We start from the raw sequence: 14,147 nt of genomic DNA, 5'->3' as shown, positions 1-14,147 counted from the left end.
ACCGCTCAGGTGAAACCTGAGGATGTAAAATGAAAGCAGGAAATAGTAATAGTGTGTGATTTAAACCAGGACTACATGAAGGCCTACATTTAAAAAGAAGCATGGTAGTGGGTCAGATAGTGATCCAGTATATGAAGAACTCTTCCACTCTGAGGGACTGAGCTGAGGCAACAAGGACGCTCTTTGTCAGACTGCTGTTCATTCCTGCAGTCCTAACAGCAGTGGACCTTTTTCACAGCTGGATGGTCTCGATGAAAAGACACATTCAGACTCAGAAACCACTGCAATGATTTGTGTTCGGTGTCAAGATATCCGAAAACTAACACGGACGGCATCCTGACCGAAGCTGTTGAGAGCCAATCACAACCTGTAAACTAGAGACTTAATCTGATGTAATGTTGTGTGACAAAAACCCAGCACAATATCAAATACAATGTTCCTTTATTATATGTATTCCTCAACAGAGGCTTCAAAAACCACTTGGTGACAACAAACTATACCGGTGAATGAATAATCTCATGTCCTGGAAAACACTGCTGTTGAATCAGTCCAGACAACTAAGCTGCTCTCATGTCACCTCTGAACAAATTCTTTATTTATTTCAACATTTGACATCGACTTCCACACGGGGATGTTGAACTTGATTAATAGGCATCATAAATGAGTGAGAATCAGAACTACATCTGGCTCACAGAGCAAAGTGCTTGCTGGCCTCTGGTGACGAAGATGAAACCCTCGGGTCAGAAGTGGACTTTCATAAGAAAAGCAGAGTGAATATATGATATAAGGATACCGTGGTTTCCATTTCTTTAAAGTTAAACCCGTTGTGTGTACATAAACATATACAGACATGAACCAACAACTTTTGTATCCGTGAATTAAAAAATATTGTGCAAATGCTTCGTACAAACTAATCTAGGGACATCGGTAACACGACCCGTCACTCGCTCCTCAGCGTGTACGTTAAACTACAACACCGCATCATTTAGAGTTCAGTACTTTTAAAGCAGCTGTTACACTTGACTTCTTCTACTTTACCTCCCGACACGGACACAGTAAGGCTGAAACCAACTCTTAAGACATGATTAATACCGGGGAGAACAAAAACAGCAATCCCAACATTTTAACTGTCGCACCAGATTATACACCGGTTTTATATAAAAAGGACAATCATAGCATGCAAACGAAAATATACCAAAAGTAAGATGAGAAAAAAAATCAACATGTTTAAAAAAAAGGAAATCGAATAGCTTTGGCTCAGTCATTTTAAAGAAACTCCTCTGCTATCCCCGCTGTACTTTATACTGTGACACTGTAGTTTATGGTGTAATGGAGGTAAAAACAGGTATAATGGCTTATGTAGTGTGTGTTTGTGAACAGGTAACACTGATGAGGATGAGGACTTTTACTCTTGGAGAGACGGATGGGGCTGTTGAAAGACATTGGACATGACTTCATGACGTCCATGTGTGTCCAGCGTGAAGAGGACAGTTACTATCATGATATTTTATTACTATAAACCAGCTGTTTGTGTTCAGATTAGCTGGACAGGGGAAAAAAGTAAAGAAATACTGATGGACATGGTTTATAAACATATGTAAAATTGTCTTGGAGGTTCAAAAATATGTAAAAAGCTCGACCGAAATAGACTTTGGAGAAGATAATATTTTAAGAGAAGATGGTACAAGACCTTTTGTTGCCAACATTTTTGCCAAAGTTATTTTTTTTTTTTAAATCATTTTTATTTTAAATGGAAGTAGGTTCAGCATTAGCACTTGCGTCTTAACTCAAATGCATTCATTTTAATTGAATGAACGATAAAGACGAAGTCTGTTTTAAATGGAAGGTGCCAAGCACCAACGTTTTATTTCAGAATGAATCGGGCGATCATGGAATGTGTGCAGTGGTCCTGCTCCGCGGTACAACTTGTATTCAAATCATGGATCGGTGGGGTGTGTGGAGGAAACTACGCGTTATTGTTTGTAAATACTGTAATACTGGTAGTCAGCTGTTGCGTGCGCTTCCTCACTGGAGACGTTGACAGAAGGTTTGTTTCAGTTTACAACCAGATAACCGGCAGAAGCATTTATGAGAACGAAAGAGAATTATTTGTGAGTGACATTACCTGTTTAAAAAAAAAATGTTCTGGCATGATTCAACATTATGTTGATGATTGACCGCTGTCTCTTTTTGGTTCCGTTTAAAGTTTAATCCCAGTCCCAACTAATGGGTCAGGAATAAAAAGATGGTTGACTTGACAGCTTTGAGTTTTTTTTGTGGATTGACTCCAAGAAAACCTAAAACTGTTTTAAAGATACTGAACTGCAGGTGACTCAAAACTTTGAGTGACGTCGAGGTGCATTCAGGTACCTTTTACTTGCTCCGGTCGTTTCCTTTATCCAGCAAAGTATCTCAATTTAACGCACCCTCACGTTCATCACTTTGGCTGATCAGATCCAGAACTTTTAAAGGATAAAATCACTTCATTTCTCTTGTTGAATGAATGCGTTAATCCCTTGGAAATGTTCTTAGCATGTGTGATTTGTCTCGTATACCGCTCAGGTGAAACCTGAGGATGTAAAATGAAAGCAGGAAATAGTAATAGTGTGTGATTTAAACCAGGACTACATGAAGGCCTACATTTAAAAAGAAGCATGGTAGTGGGTCAGATAGTGATCCAGTATATGAAGAACTCTTCCACTCTGAGGGACTGAGCTGAGGCAACAAGGACGCTCTTTGTCAGACTGCTGTTCATTCCTGCAGTCCTAACAGCAGTGGACCTTTTTCACAGCTGGATGGTCTCGATGAAAAGACACATTCAGACTCAGAAACCACTGCAATGATTTGTGTTCGGCGTCAAGATATCCGAAAACTAACACGGACGGCATCCTGACCGAAGCTGTTGAGAGCCAATCACAACCTGTAAACTAGAGACTTAATCTGATGTAATGTTGTGTGACAAAAACCCAGCACAATATCAAATACAATGTTCCTTTATTATATGTATTCCTCAACAGAGGCTTCAAAAACCACTTGGTGACAACAAACTATACCGGTGAATGAATAATCTCATGTCCTGGAAAACACTGCTGTTGAATCAGTCCAGACAACTAAGCTGCTCTCATGTCACCTCTGAACAAATTCTTTATTTATTTCAACATTTGACCTCGACTTCCACACGGGGATGTTGAACTTGATTAATAGGCATCATAAATGAGTGAGAATCAGAACTACATCTGGCTCACAGAGCAAAGTGCTTGCTGGCCTCTGGTGACGAAGATGAAACCCTCGGGTCAGAAGTGGACTTTCATAAGAAAAGCAGAGTGAATATATGATATAAGGATACCGTGGTTTCCATTTCTTTAAAGTTAAACCCGTTGTGTGTACATAAACATATACAGACATGAACCAACAACTTTTGTATCCGTGAATTAAAAAATATTGTGCAAATGCTTCGTACAAACTAATCTAGGGACATCGGTAACACGACCCGTCACTCGCTCCTCAGCGTGTACGTTAAACTACAACACCGCATCATTTAGAGTTCAGTACTTTTAAAGCAGCTGTTACACTTGACTTCTTCTACTTTACCTCCCGACACGGACACAGTAAGGCTGAAACCAACTCTTAAGACATGATTAATACCGGGGAGAACAAAAACAGCAATCCCAACATTTTAACTGTCGCACCAGATTATACACCGGTTTTATATAAAAAGGACAAAATCATAGCATGCAAACGAAAATATACCAAAAGTAAGATGAGAAAAAAAATCAACATGTTTAAAAAAAAGGAAATCGAATAGCTTTGGCTCAGTCATTTTAAAGAAACTCCTCTGCTATCCCCGCTGTACTTTATACTGTGACACTGTAGTTTATGGTGTAATGGAGGTAAAAACAGGTATAATGGCTTATGTAGTGTGTGTTTGTGAACAGGTTTTTCAAGCATACTGAGACTTTTAAGGCCCCGTCACACCAGAAAATGGCACAGTGAAATATTTGAGAGGCCTGGTGACTACTAGTAGGTGAACCACTGTAGCTGGTGAGCTAACGGCTAACACATTAGCCTGCCCAAAACATGCTGCCGCTATTGTCACAAATGATCTCAAAGCTCATTTGTTTTACCTTTATTGGACCGTTAACTCCCCCAGGCTTGTTGTTCTTAAGATGGTACACCATTTCATTTGATGAAGACTTATTGAAGAGGGAAATACGCATTTGATTTAAAATGTAGTTTTGTGCCATTGACTCCCATCTCATGACTGTAGGGTTACATCTATTACCTCCATTATCGATTAGTATGTCGATTATCCAAGTTTGGATTAATTATTTTGTCTCGTTTTGCTCCAAAAAAAAAGAGAAACACTTATTTGATTATTAAAATAAATGCTGGTTAATTTTCTGTTGATCGACTAATAGCTGCAGCTTGCTCTCTCAGAGGAGGTTAAGTAAGATGTTGCCTATTATTATAATGCGTCACCGAAGTTGAAAAACTACTGTGGCGTTACCTCGCCCCTGTGAACAAATCCACTTACTGCATTGATTCATTGTTGTTTTTCCTACATGTCGCTTCTTTTTAAACGCTGGTGTGACTGGGCCTTTAAAGCCGTTGAGAGCCTCAGCTTAGTGTCGTGGGAGCATCTAGTGTTTGAAAGCTTGTGTAGCTTCCAGATTTGGCTTTGAGAGTGCAGACTGGTAATAGAAGGTGTTTTATACTCGATGTGTTCGTCAGTTTCGATGCCCCGACCTCGTGTGTCCAATCCTGGCGCTCTGCTGAGTCAGCCATTCAGAGAGCACAGGTCTCATCTCTTCCCTTCACACCAAGTGCAAATAAACATCTGTACTTAAAAAATGCCCGTTGACTGAGACACAATGGAGAAAAAAAACAACTCAACAAATAATGCATGACGTGAAATGTAAAATGCTGTACTGGACGTCTTTTCAGTTAGATTTGTTTCCCACTTCATCTTTCTTGGCTGGGGGCGTGTCCTGAGGCGGGTAACGGGGCGAGTCCTCTTCTGTGCTTTCTGTCTCCGGTTTAGTCAAGTGATCGTCTGTCTGCGGCGCTGCAGTTTGTGTACAGTTGATCGGTGCGAGCACTATGGCAGGCTGCAGGGGACAAAAACAGGGTCTATATAAGATGGCTGAATTGTGTGGAGTATTAAATGTAATGATAGCAGAAGATAGAAAAGCCTTAGATAGGACAAACAAAACTAAAGAATATACAGTTATTCCTCTGTCTACGGGCTGTATGGACCCCAGTTACATGTTGTCAGAGGTATTCCTGTACGCAAAGATAAAAAGTCCCAGATATGCATAAAGAAAGGAGAAGCATAGCAAAGAAAACCCCACAGGGATGAGTTCCACTACATACCGCACAGAAAACACATGCTAACTCTGTAGGAAATAATGTGAGCTAATCTCAATCACTATGAGCACCACCAACATTAGCTTCAGTAGATGCTAACCACAAGTCGATAACAGAGGTGTGCAAAAAAACAAAAACAAACATCTACTCATAAGGGAAAAAAAACACAAAAAAGGGACCTTCAGTCACACCAAGATGTTTAATGGTAGAGTGTAAAGGAGCCCAGATAGAGTACCTGCAGTGCCACTCACAGACAGCTGAGCCCTCAGCAGCAGACTAGAGCACACAGTAAAATAAAGGAGCAGCAATGGGAGGAAGGGGGGGGGGGGGGGGGACAGTAAAACAGAAAGAGGCAGTTGGAATGGATGGAATTATTTGAAGGGTTTACTCAACTTAAGATTCTACTTTACTCTGCATGTTATGTTAACACTAGATCTTTTTTTTTTTTTTGTGCGTTTTTCTTTTTGGTTTTGGTCTTCGGCAGTAGGCGGTCATATCAAACTGGTATTCACCACAAATCCACTTCCAGTCCAGAACTGGGGCAACTCCCTGCGCCACAGCGCTACAGTGAGGCTGGTGAGCAGAGTGCAAGGCACCAGGTAGAGCAGGGCCGGCTGACCCATCTGCATCAGGGCCAGGGCCACGAAGGTGATCAGCAGGCCGATGCCGTAAGCTGACAGGAGAGAGAGAGAGAGAGAGAGAGAGAGAGAGACAGGAGAGAGAGAGAGAGACACACAGAGAGAGAGAGAGAGACACACACACACAGAGAGAGAGAGAGGGCAAACACATGGTCAACATTTTTAAAGTTCAGTCTCTAGGGGTGGTGGGGGGGATTAACATTACCTTCTCCTGCTCAGTGATTTTAATAGTAAATTAATTGATAATTACAGCCGCATTAACGACTGTTTCCTCTTGTACTTTAAATCTTGCCCAGAGCCACATTTTTCTATCTTAAAGTGGATCTCTGGGGTTCTTTTCAGTAGGAAGAGACGCTTGTCCTACTTTTACGATTCTTCTTTTTTTTTTTTTAAATGAGCTTATTACAGACGAGCACAGTGAATATTTGGTTCCCCACATGTAACGTTGATCCCGTACAAATGGGGCTTATCGTAACACAACGCCAACATTTCGGCAATTTCTACCCTCACAAGACCCGTCCGTGTACATACCAATCGTACAGGCCACAAAGTAGATCCTTGAGGATTGTGTTAAGATGTCAAACCTGTGACAGTACGCCACCAGCAGACCTGACAAAAACAACAAGAAAGAGGCGTTCAGATAAATCAACAGGAGAAACTACTGTAGTCAGCAAAGTTTCAGCATACTGAGCTTAATCACTCAGGTGTACTCAGTGTTTCCCTACACTTTACAATATCTGGATATGTCCTAATACGCCAGATAAGCAAAAATAAAATCTTTCACAAAGGCATTATTGTGGTCATTGTTGGTTGAATGATTTTCTGGTTGTGACCATAAAAAGAAATCTCACATTACAGTTTATTATTATTGTTTATACACCGTTTATTACCTGGTACTAAGATATCGCCAAAGCCCAGGAGGGAGAAGGGCCGGTCACAAAGAGCCAGGGGAGAGAAGTTTAACCGAGGCACTTTGAGCACCATGGGAAGCTGGAGGAAACAAGCATTAGTGTTACTATCAACTGCTTTTTTATTTTTACTCACTCTGAGCTGGGAATAGCCAACCCCACTCACCCGTAGGGAGTTGTGGAATTTGAAAACAAGCCCACCTTTTCATGCGTGGAGGAGTCAGAGGGACCAGCCGCTACCTCCACCATTATACTTTCACCGCTCTGTGTGGGGGGGGGGGGGGAAGCCATGAGGAACGTAAGTATGGCACACAGTAACGGAGACCATAGACATCTGAATACAGTGAAAACAGCATAGACATACCTTTGTCAAGAAGGGTGTAATAAATACGAAGAAAACATCGTAGACAAACAGGACGGACAGTAGCAAGGTGCAGGCCTGCAGAGACGGAGACAGAAAGTTCCATCAGGTGAGGTCACAACGAACACAAGCCAAACATGTAATATTCAGAACACCTTCCACGTTGTTACAGTTCATATTTCTGAGAGTGCTGACTCGCCTTAAATGTGGGGAGTCTGACTGTTTTGAGCATGTAGAGACAGAAGGCGATCCCCAGGGCGTCCTGTAACACCCACGCCCACCTGGAGGGTACAGAAGAAGACGGTGAGTCAGCCAACATCATCATCTGATGTACCGCCAACATATTATCACACACGTGCACAGAACAGTGCTACCATTATGTCACCTAACACACAACAAGCAAGCAACACCCACAATGGAGTCCATGTGCTCTCACACCAAAAGTATTGGTGCTGCGGTTGCAAATACAATCCTTTTTAAGAATAAATCAAATTATTTTGACTGCATATGCAGCCCCAATGATTTCTGCCAGGATGGTAAATCATTTTGTAAATGATGAAGGACTTACACACAGTTTATTGCTCAGACAAATCCTCAAAAGCTACACAGGCAACACAGGCAACACAGGCAACACAGGCAACACAGGCAAACAACTTGTCCTAAAAAAAATACATAGATATATTTTGTGTGACTGGATTTGACACTTTGTCCTTTTTGCACTTACTGGTCTTCATTGCGAAACACCATCCAGGTGACGCTGACAGCGATGCAGAAGGCCGACAGCAGCAACATGCGGATCTGCGGCCGTTTGTGTAAGTATGGCAAGTTGTTCTCTGGAACCCTGTGGTCATAAGAGGGTCCACGAATCAATACATATAACCAGAATCAAGACATCTGTCAACAGTAGTTTATATACCATATTGATGTGAACAGTCTCACCTGCACTTGCAGAACGGGAGTCTCCTGACGAAAGGCCACAGGCAGCTGTGGAGGCCGACAGAGGAGGCCACACAGAAGATGGCTATGACCCAAATGGCTACACAGAGAGGAAACAGTGGAGGCAGGCAGATTATTATCACGACATCCACTTGTATTCCACTGAGGAAATATTTTAGTGTGTTTAGTCCTTAAATATCGAATTAGCTGCTCCCAGTTTCACCACTCTGTGTCCAGTATTTAACGTGTTGTGGTGATCAAAGATGCTGAGCGGTCCATCAGCAGCTGCCCGTGTTTTAAATCTATTAATCAGTGAAGCGTTAGCTGAGCCATTAAGTTCCTTTACAGCACGTTCGGTCTTCAGATCTGTAAAGTGCATCTACAGCCTGATAAGAGCTGGACACTGAGCAGCTCTGCTAGAGGAAGTGAGGAGGAAGTATCTGCTGTAGCTTGACTTTAAGCTAAATGAAGTACTCTTACTCTGTGATCCAACATTTACTCAGATGGCCTTTTAACTACAGAAATCTTCTTATTCTACATCCTGCTTCTCGGCTGCTGAAAAACATATTGATATAAATATATGGGCAGTGATAACATGCTATTGCAGTGACGTCTGAGTCGAGGTTAACGAGGAAGCCTGAGAGATGCAGTTCAATAAAATCTAGCAAGCTGACATTTGAATTTATTTGTCACACAAGGAAAACATGGTCGACCATATTTCTTCACAGCCTGTATCCCATGCAAATGGATTATTGAATCGGGCCAGACCACAACCAGTGAGGAGAAGGACACAGACTGTCTTTGAGCACATCAATAAAAACTGGGCCGACGGGACTGAAACCACTATCGATGTTTAGGATCCGATGAAAGAGCTTCACAGTGTGAACGAGTATCTTTAATCAGCATATTGAGATTTATGTGTCGTGCGTTTAGATGGTCGGTGGTTGAGTGTGTTTGTCGGCCATCATACCCAGGCTGTCGTAGAAGAAGTAGAGTAGCACCAGCATGCTGCAGCACATGACCACGAACACACAGATCATGATGGGGGTGACGTCGACGGTCTCCTCGTCCTGCTTCTCCGCACCGTCGTCCCGCTTGTGCTTCATGTAGCGTCTGCAGGAGGAGGAACCACATTCAGACGGGCTGACCTGAGGAGGCTTGTTTGGGACGCTCATAACTGGAGAGATCAATGCAGTTAGCCGGCCTCTTGGGGTTTAACTTTCACTTGTTTTATTAAAAAGTATTCACTGAAGGTTGGGGATTTGCCAGAGCAGCCAGGATGATCTTCCTAACATCCACAGTCAATATTTAGCTGCCTGGCCCGGGACTCACTTCCTTCCCAACACTGTTTCCAAAATGTTTTTTTTTTTTTTGCCCCTGGTCCTGTGCGTCAGAAACCCCGTCTGTCTCTGACCTCAGTCACCTTGGCAACTCTGTCAGGAAGGACGGACTCGAATTGGCTCAAACCGATGAGTCACTCGAAACAGCCTCAAATCAACAACACGGCCCTCTTAGTGGAGTTGCAGCGGTACAACGCAGACAACACGCTCCTCACAGAGAAAAGACGGAGCAATCGTACGCTCGTAGTTCTTTCCCAAGAAAACGGTGACTAATCTTCCCTGGAGATGACTCTCCAGATAAATTAACTTTGATTTAAATTTAGCCGTCAGGACTAAAAGCCCTGTAAGCAGAGGTAGAAGGAAACTTTGTGTCCTGTAACGATGTTATGTAGTGGAAAATAAATCGGGTACATTACATTACATTACAACCAGCATCAACTTCCATTTATGTCCCTAAAAAGACTTGCACTACTTTTGTACTAATCTCCAGTTTGGATACAAAACATCCATTTAAACCCAGATACTGATTTCATCCTCTATTCTTAAAAAAATTAAATCTTAAATGAGTTTATCATCCAGTGCATCAGTGCCTGTAATGACATGCACATTATGTAGAGTTATTTCTGTGTATATTGTTCCCCTTAAACCAAACTAAGCGTTCACAATCACGGGGTGATGAGCCACATTGAATGTCAGGTTCCACTTACTTCTTGCTGTCTCTGCTGCCGGCCCAGTAACCTCCAATGGCGACTGTTCCTACTGCCATCAAAAAGATGATCACCATGTTGTAGTCCAACACCGGCTCACTGGGTGCGTACATGGCAACCAGTCTTCCTTTACCAAACGTCTGCAGGAGTTAGAAACAACAATGAAGATCCATTTTGTGTTTTTGCTTTATCCAGCACACCATAACCCTAATCTGCCTTCGCTGAATGTACAGACGGTTTAGCGTGGATTAACTTTGCTGATACAGTAGAACCCCACAGGTAGCCAGAGGTTTGTTGTTAATCAGCTGTTTGAATGGTCAGTGGATGGCCTCTCACCTTGCTTATGTCCAGCAAATCAGAGTAGCTGAGCAGTGCTACAGGAATATCAATCTCCTCATACTGAGTCTTGTTTCCTGCTGGTGGCGTCTATGATTTAAACAAAACAACAAAAAACACACATTTCTCTTTTCTGAAGTGCCAAAATCAATTGGATCTTGACAAAGACGTGGTTATAAGTAGGGTTACCAGTCGGTCCTTGCTGACGATGAGCAGGCCCTTTGCGCCGTTGATCTGGGCGAGTCGGACCTTCTCATAGAAGGTGCAGTTGCCTCTCATCACCATGGGGATGCGATTCGGGAAGCCCCCCTCCGGGACGTCGGAGGGCGAGCACAGGACCGATGTCGTCAGGTCGTAGATCTGAAGACGTGACTTCAAGACAAAAAGGTTTGCAATGTTAACCAGAGCTGGAGGACAACATGTTGTGGGTCAACACTTAATGTTCATTAGAAAAAATAACAGCATTTAATTGATGTTTATTTATTAATAGCCTGGATATCATTTATTTTTCCAAATAATGTTTTCCTTCATGCATGCATCTACTCCAGAGTGCATTAATGTAATTCGTTATATCATTCATACAGATCAAGATTTGCAGTTGGTTCATAGGCACAAAGAGTAGAGATCAGATTTCAGCATCCTGAGAGATATTATTGATCAGCATACTGTGGTTGATCCCACTGTTCTGTGTGTCCGTGAAGCACGTTGTCAGTACTATCATTGCTCACTGGTGACTTACTGCCTTATTGAGGTCCTGAGGTAGACGGGCCCACTGTGAGTTGAAGAATATGCAGTAGTCCTTCCCTTTGCTCTTGCCCTCGTCACTGATGTGGGCCATGCCGTACTCTCCCACGACCTGTCAACACGACGACAATGTATCACTTCACATGTTCGAGAAATGTTTGCAACTTTGATTTTTTTATGTTTTTTTAATCATAGACCTGAACATGAACTGTTGTTGGTGTCCTGCGGGATATTGTTAAAAATGTAACCATCGCTAAAAATAATCAGATTTGTCGTGGAGTGGTTCTCCAGAGGAAAAAATGGCGCTATCGTTATCAGCTATCGTGTCAGAGCAGACGGATTTTTGTTTGCGTGTGTTTTCTCCGGAGGGGATGGCACCAGGTCAAGAACAGACTTTCAGGGTCTCGCACATCTTTCTGAGAGGATAACAACACATGAAAACAGCAGAACAATGAGATTAAACTGGACAAACGAAGCTACCCGAGTTGACTGCGCATTCTAACGGGGAATTGAGCCCCTTGAGGAGAACAGGTACGTGCACCGTCAGGTTATCACCTGTGTGGGAAATGTGAAATAAAGCATTGTGTCAAACAGCGATGCAAGTTGTAAAAAAATTTCTGGGTTTGCATCAGTGCAGAGTAACGTCGTCTTTACCATCTATACCGACCTGTATAGTAGTATATGTACTGTAGTGTGAGGGGAGGTCTCCAGATGTATCATACGGTTTAATCAACACTTTTATACAAACATCTTAATGAGGGGATTGTTGCTGTGTTGTTTCTAGTAAACCATGAACAGTTGGGATCCTAAAGACTTAAACTGCTTGACTTATATTTGTATTAAATCTAATGTGTTTAGTTTTACAGACCAGAGAAGAATACCACCACTATCTTTAGGTATTATTTAACTCGGTGGGTCAATGTACAGTTGATTTAAAACAAAACATTTTTGGACGTGACATTACAATCAGCCGAGAAGTATTCTACCCTCCAGTCATACATCTCAGACGCATTGTTACGATAACTAGATGTGATGTGAGGGAGAAGCATTTCACGATCCTGTGAATCGCTACTGAAACCCACTCTGTCATAAACCTCGTGGTGGTTTCAATGCAATAATCCTGCTTCGTTAACGTTCCATCAAATGTGAGTGAGTGTCCAGGGCCCACGGTGATCTCCGCAAGCTAACGGTCATAGCATCCGAGCTAGTCATCCCGAGACACGGCTGGGAAACAATCTGTTATTGTCCCCCACGTGGTGCAATGCGGAGTAAACGCACAGAGAAACGGTTGTTGAATAAATACAGTCGGTGTCTCTCACCTTCTGGATGAGAAGAGCGGCCCAAATCAGTATTCCTGGGACCCTCATGATGTCTAGCTTGTTGTTATTTCCCCCAACGACCAACTTACCGCTGGGCTCGAGCCACTCACACGAGCCCCCACCAGCTGTTCTAACTAGTCACGCCCACTTTACTGTGCGGACGTTTTAATTGGCTGTTACCGTGAAGAGCGAGTGACACGTCCCTGATTGGTTAAAGTTAAAGTCACTCAAAAAGAAAACGTAACCTGATATTAATATCAAGCCCCGGTTGGGTTAAACTAGTTAAACTAACGTGTTTAAATGTAGATACATTTGTCTTTCAACTGATTCAAACCGGCTTTACAGTTTTAGATAAAAGTAATACAGACATGTTTAAAGATGGAGTATAGTTCATAGTGTAAAAGGGGACTATTAGGTGATGTAGGTTTATCTGTAATCTTTTTGTATTGTTATATATGCTATGTTTGTTTATTCTATTTTTTGTTATTCACTGAGAATTATGGTCTGTTTTTAAAGCAGAAAAGACTGAAAGTTGGGCGCATTGCAGCTCCAGAATTATGTTGCACATTACAGACGGAAAAGTCCTCATTAAATTAAAAACCTGTACTCCCCATGACTTGGACTCTTGATCTTAATCTGCTGCTTTTTCAGACAGCAACTTTTGTAGGCAGTCTATGAATTGTTCTTGTATGGTTCATGTTCTATACTTTTTAACTCCACTACATTTATTTGACACTTAGTTACTTTGCAGATTCAGACAATGTTCGAGTTTGGGGCGGTTCATGAGTGTACTTGGTAGTGGAACGATCGATGGTCGACTTTGTGGTCGTATCATCAAATCTACGGCCGTATGTGTTTGACACTCGGGTGAAGAGAGGAGCAGAGCTGTCAACGGATCACCAGCTGGTGGTGAGTTGGATCAGATGGCGGGGGGAGGCCGGTAAACCCAAACGCGTAGTCAGGGTGAACTGGGATCATCTGGCTGAGGCACCTGTCTGCAAGGTCTTCAACTCCCAAATCCGGATGAATTTTTCATGCTTCCTGGGGGAGGCTGGGGACATGGATTCCAAGTGGGCCCTGTTCAAAGCCACCATTGTTGAAGCAGCTGCTAGATATGGATTGAAGATCATCTGTGCCTGTTGTGGCAACGTAAGAACCCGCTGGTGGTGAAGGAGGCCTTTCAGGCTGAGGAAGGAGGCCTTTCAGGCTTGGTTGGCCCAAAGGTCTCTGGAAACAGCAGACAGGTGACCAATGGTTAGAGGGGCTGCCATGGTTGCCAAAGCAAACACCCGGGTGTGGGAGGAGTTCGGGGAGACTATGGAGAAGAACTTTCGGTTGGCCTCAAGGAAGTTCTGTCAAACAGTTAAACAACTTGTAAGGGAAAGCAGGGTTTGGTTTTAGGTTGGATTCAGCAGGGGAGGAGAACTGCTGACCTCTACTGGGGACATTGTCGAGCAGTGGATAGAGCACTTGCTGGAGAGAGGGACGTCT

The 14,147-nt window shown here is 42.8% G+C and overlaps 1 protein-coding gene across 1 annotated transcript; it reads right to left on the bottom strand.

Annotated features, from left to right (window-relative positions):
• Positions 1-2,977: 2,977 nt before the first annotated feature.
• On the bottom strand, positions 2,978-12,765 carry sppl2 (signal peptide peptidase-like 2). Its single transcript, XM_076098453.1, has 15 exons — positions 12,657-12,765; positions 11,333-11,449; positions 10,783-10,965; positions 10,594-10,683; positions 10,258-10,397; positions 9,181-9,323; positions 8,214-8,310; positions 7,999-8,115; positions 7,474-7,555; positions 7,278-7,352; positions 7,115-7,177; positions 6,896-6,995; positions 6,537-6,614; positions 5,880-6,040; positions 2,978-5,108 (listed from the first exon to the last, which is right to left on the bottom strand). Exons 1-15 carry the CDS (start codon positions 12,702-12,704, stop codon positions 4,941-4,943), a joined length of 1,662 nt encoding a protein of 553 aa, XP_075954568.1. The 5' UTR covers positions 12,705-12,765; the 3' UTR covers positions 2,978-4,940.
• Positions 12,766-14,147: the final 1,382 nt, after the last annotated feature.

The sequence above is a fragment of the Anarhichas minor genome, unplaced genomic scaffold (assembly GCF_050575085.1).
Source record: "Anarhichas minor isolate MPS153535 unplaced genomic scaffold, ASM5057508v1 ptg000024l, whole genome shotgun sequence".
Classification (NCBI taxonomy): domain Eukaryota; kingdom Metazoa; phylum Chordata; class Actinopteri; order Perciformes; family Anarhichadidae; genus Anarhichas; species Anarhichas minor.
Note: the sequence above shows the minus strand (reverse complement) of the source record. Positions and strands in the feature narration are given on the sequence as shown.

Excerpts from the sequence above, each read along its gene's own strand:
- sppl2 (XM_076098453.1), bottom strand. The coding sequence starts at position 12,704 with ATGAGGGTCCCAGGAATACTGATTTGGGCCGCTCTTCTCATCCAGAAG. Across the intron at positions 10,684-10,782 it reads TCGTCAGCAAGGACCGACTG|ACGCCACCAGCAGGAAACAA; the intron begins GTAACCCTACTT and ends TTTAAATCATAG. Across the intron at positions 10,398-10,593 it reads ATTTGCTGGACATAAGCAAG|ACGTTTGGTAAAGGAAGACT; the intron begins GTGAGAGGCCAT and ends TAACTCCTGCAG.